Source organism: Mustela nigripes, chromosome 9, assembly GCF_022355385.1.
Source record: "Mustela nigripes isolate SB6536 chromosome 9, MUSNIG.SB6536, whole genome shotgun sequence".
Lineage (NCBI taxonomy): Eukaryota > Metazoa > Chordata > Mammalia > Carnivora > Mustelidae > Mustela > Mustela nigripes.
This window is the reverse complement of record NC_081565.1, coordinates 11,949,152-11,950,293: the sequence shown is the minus strand read 5'-3', so window position 1 is coordinate 11,950,293 and position 1,142 is coordinate 11,949,152. Positions and strand designations below refer to the sequence as shown.

General features: G+C 46.6%; 1 protein-coding gene across 1 annotated transcript; it reads left to right on the top strand.

The window, feature by feature from the left end:
* Positions 1 to 933, top strand: LOC132024965 (olfactory receptor 1361-like). Its single transcript, XM_059412154.1, has one exon. The coding sequence runs from the start codon at positions 1 to 3 to the stop codon at positions 931 to 933; it is 933 nt and encodes a 310-aa protein (XP_059268137.1).
* The last annotated feature ends 209 nt before the right edge of the window (positions 934 to 1,142 follow it).

Sequence of the window (1,142 nt, the reverse complement as noted above, 5' to 3'; positions counted from 1 at the left end):
ATGGACAGAAGAAATCAGAGCAGCATCTATGAATTTCTTCTCATGGGACTCTCTGAGCAGCCAGAGCAGCAGCCTCTCCTGTTCGGGCTTTTCCTGGGCATGTACCTGGTCACCATTCTGGGGAACCTGCTCATCATCCTGGCCATAGTTTCTGACCAGCACCTCCACAACCCTATGTACCTCTTCCTGGCTAATCTTTCCTTTTCTGACATTGGTTTCATCTCCACAATAATTCCCAAGATGCTAGATAATATTAGCTCAGGAAGTAAACTGATTTCTTATGGTGGGTGTCTGACACAGCTTTATTTCTTTGGCCTATTTGCAGATCTAGACAACTTTCTCCTGGCTGTGATGGCATTTGACCGCTATGTGGCCATCAGCCACCCCCTCCATTATGCCATGACCATGAACTCCCAACGGTGTATCCTGTTGGTGGCTGGGTCATGGATGGTCACTACCTTCCATGCCCTAGTGCATACCCTCCTGGTAATGAGGCTTTCTTTCTGTGGCCCCAATATCATCCCCCATTTCTTCTGTGATCTGGTCCCACTCCTGAATCTGGCCTGCTCCAGTACTTATGTTAATGACCTGGTGCTCATCCTTGTGGCAGGAACACTGCTAATTGGACCCTTCATCTGCATCCTTACATCTTACTTTTATATTGCTTTGGCCATCCTAAGAATCAATTCCACAAAGGGTAAGCAAAAGGCCTTCTCCAACTGCACCTCCCACCTCTCTGTGGTCTCTCTGTTTTATAGCACAGCTATTGGGGTCTATTTATGTCCTCCATCATCCCCCTCAGGTGGAAAAGACAGAGTCTTCTCAATAATGTACACAGTGGTGACCCCCATGCTGAACCCCTTCATCTATAGCCTAAGAAACAGGGATATGAAGGGGGCTCTGGGAAAACTACTCAGAAGAAAAACACTCTAATGTTCTTTCCCAGGACCTTGTGGTCCTGACTCCAAGACTCAGATCTGGGAGTTGAAATTGGCCTCCTGATGACCTAACCACTGAAGCTTCCCTGAACATGTGACTTCTTTTTTCTTATGTTTGTATTACAAAGTACAGATTGACATCTAAGGACAGGGAGGGACAAGTGATAACAGTAACCTCAGATTGTCTCTGTGAAATGCCCATGC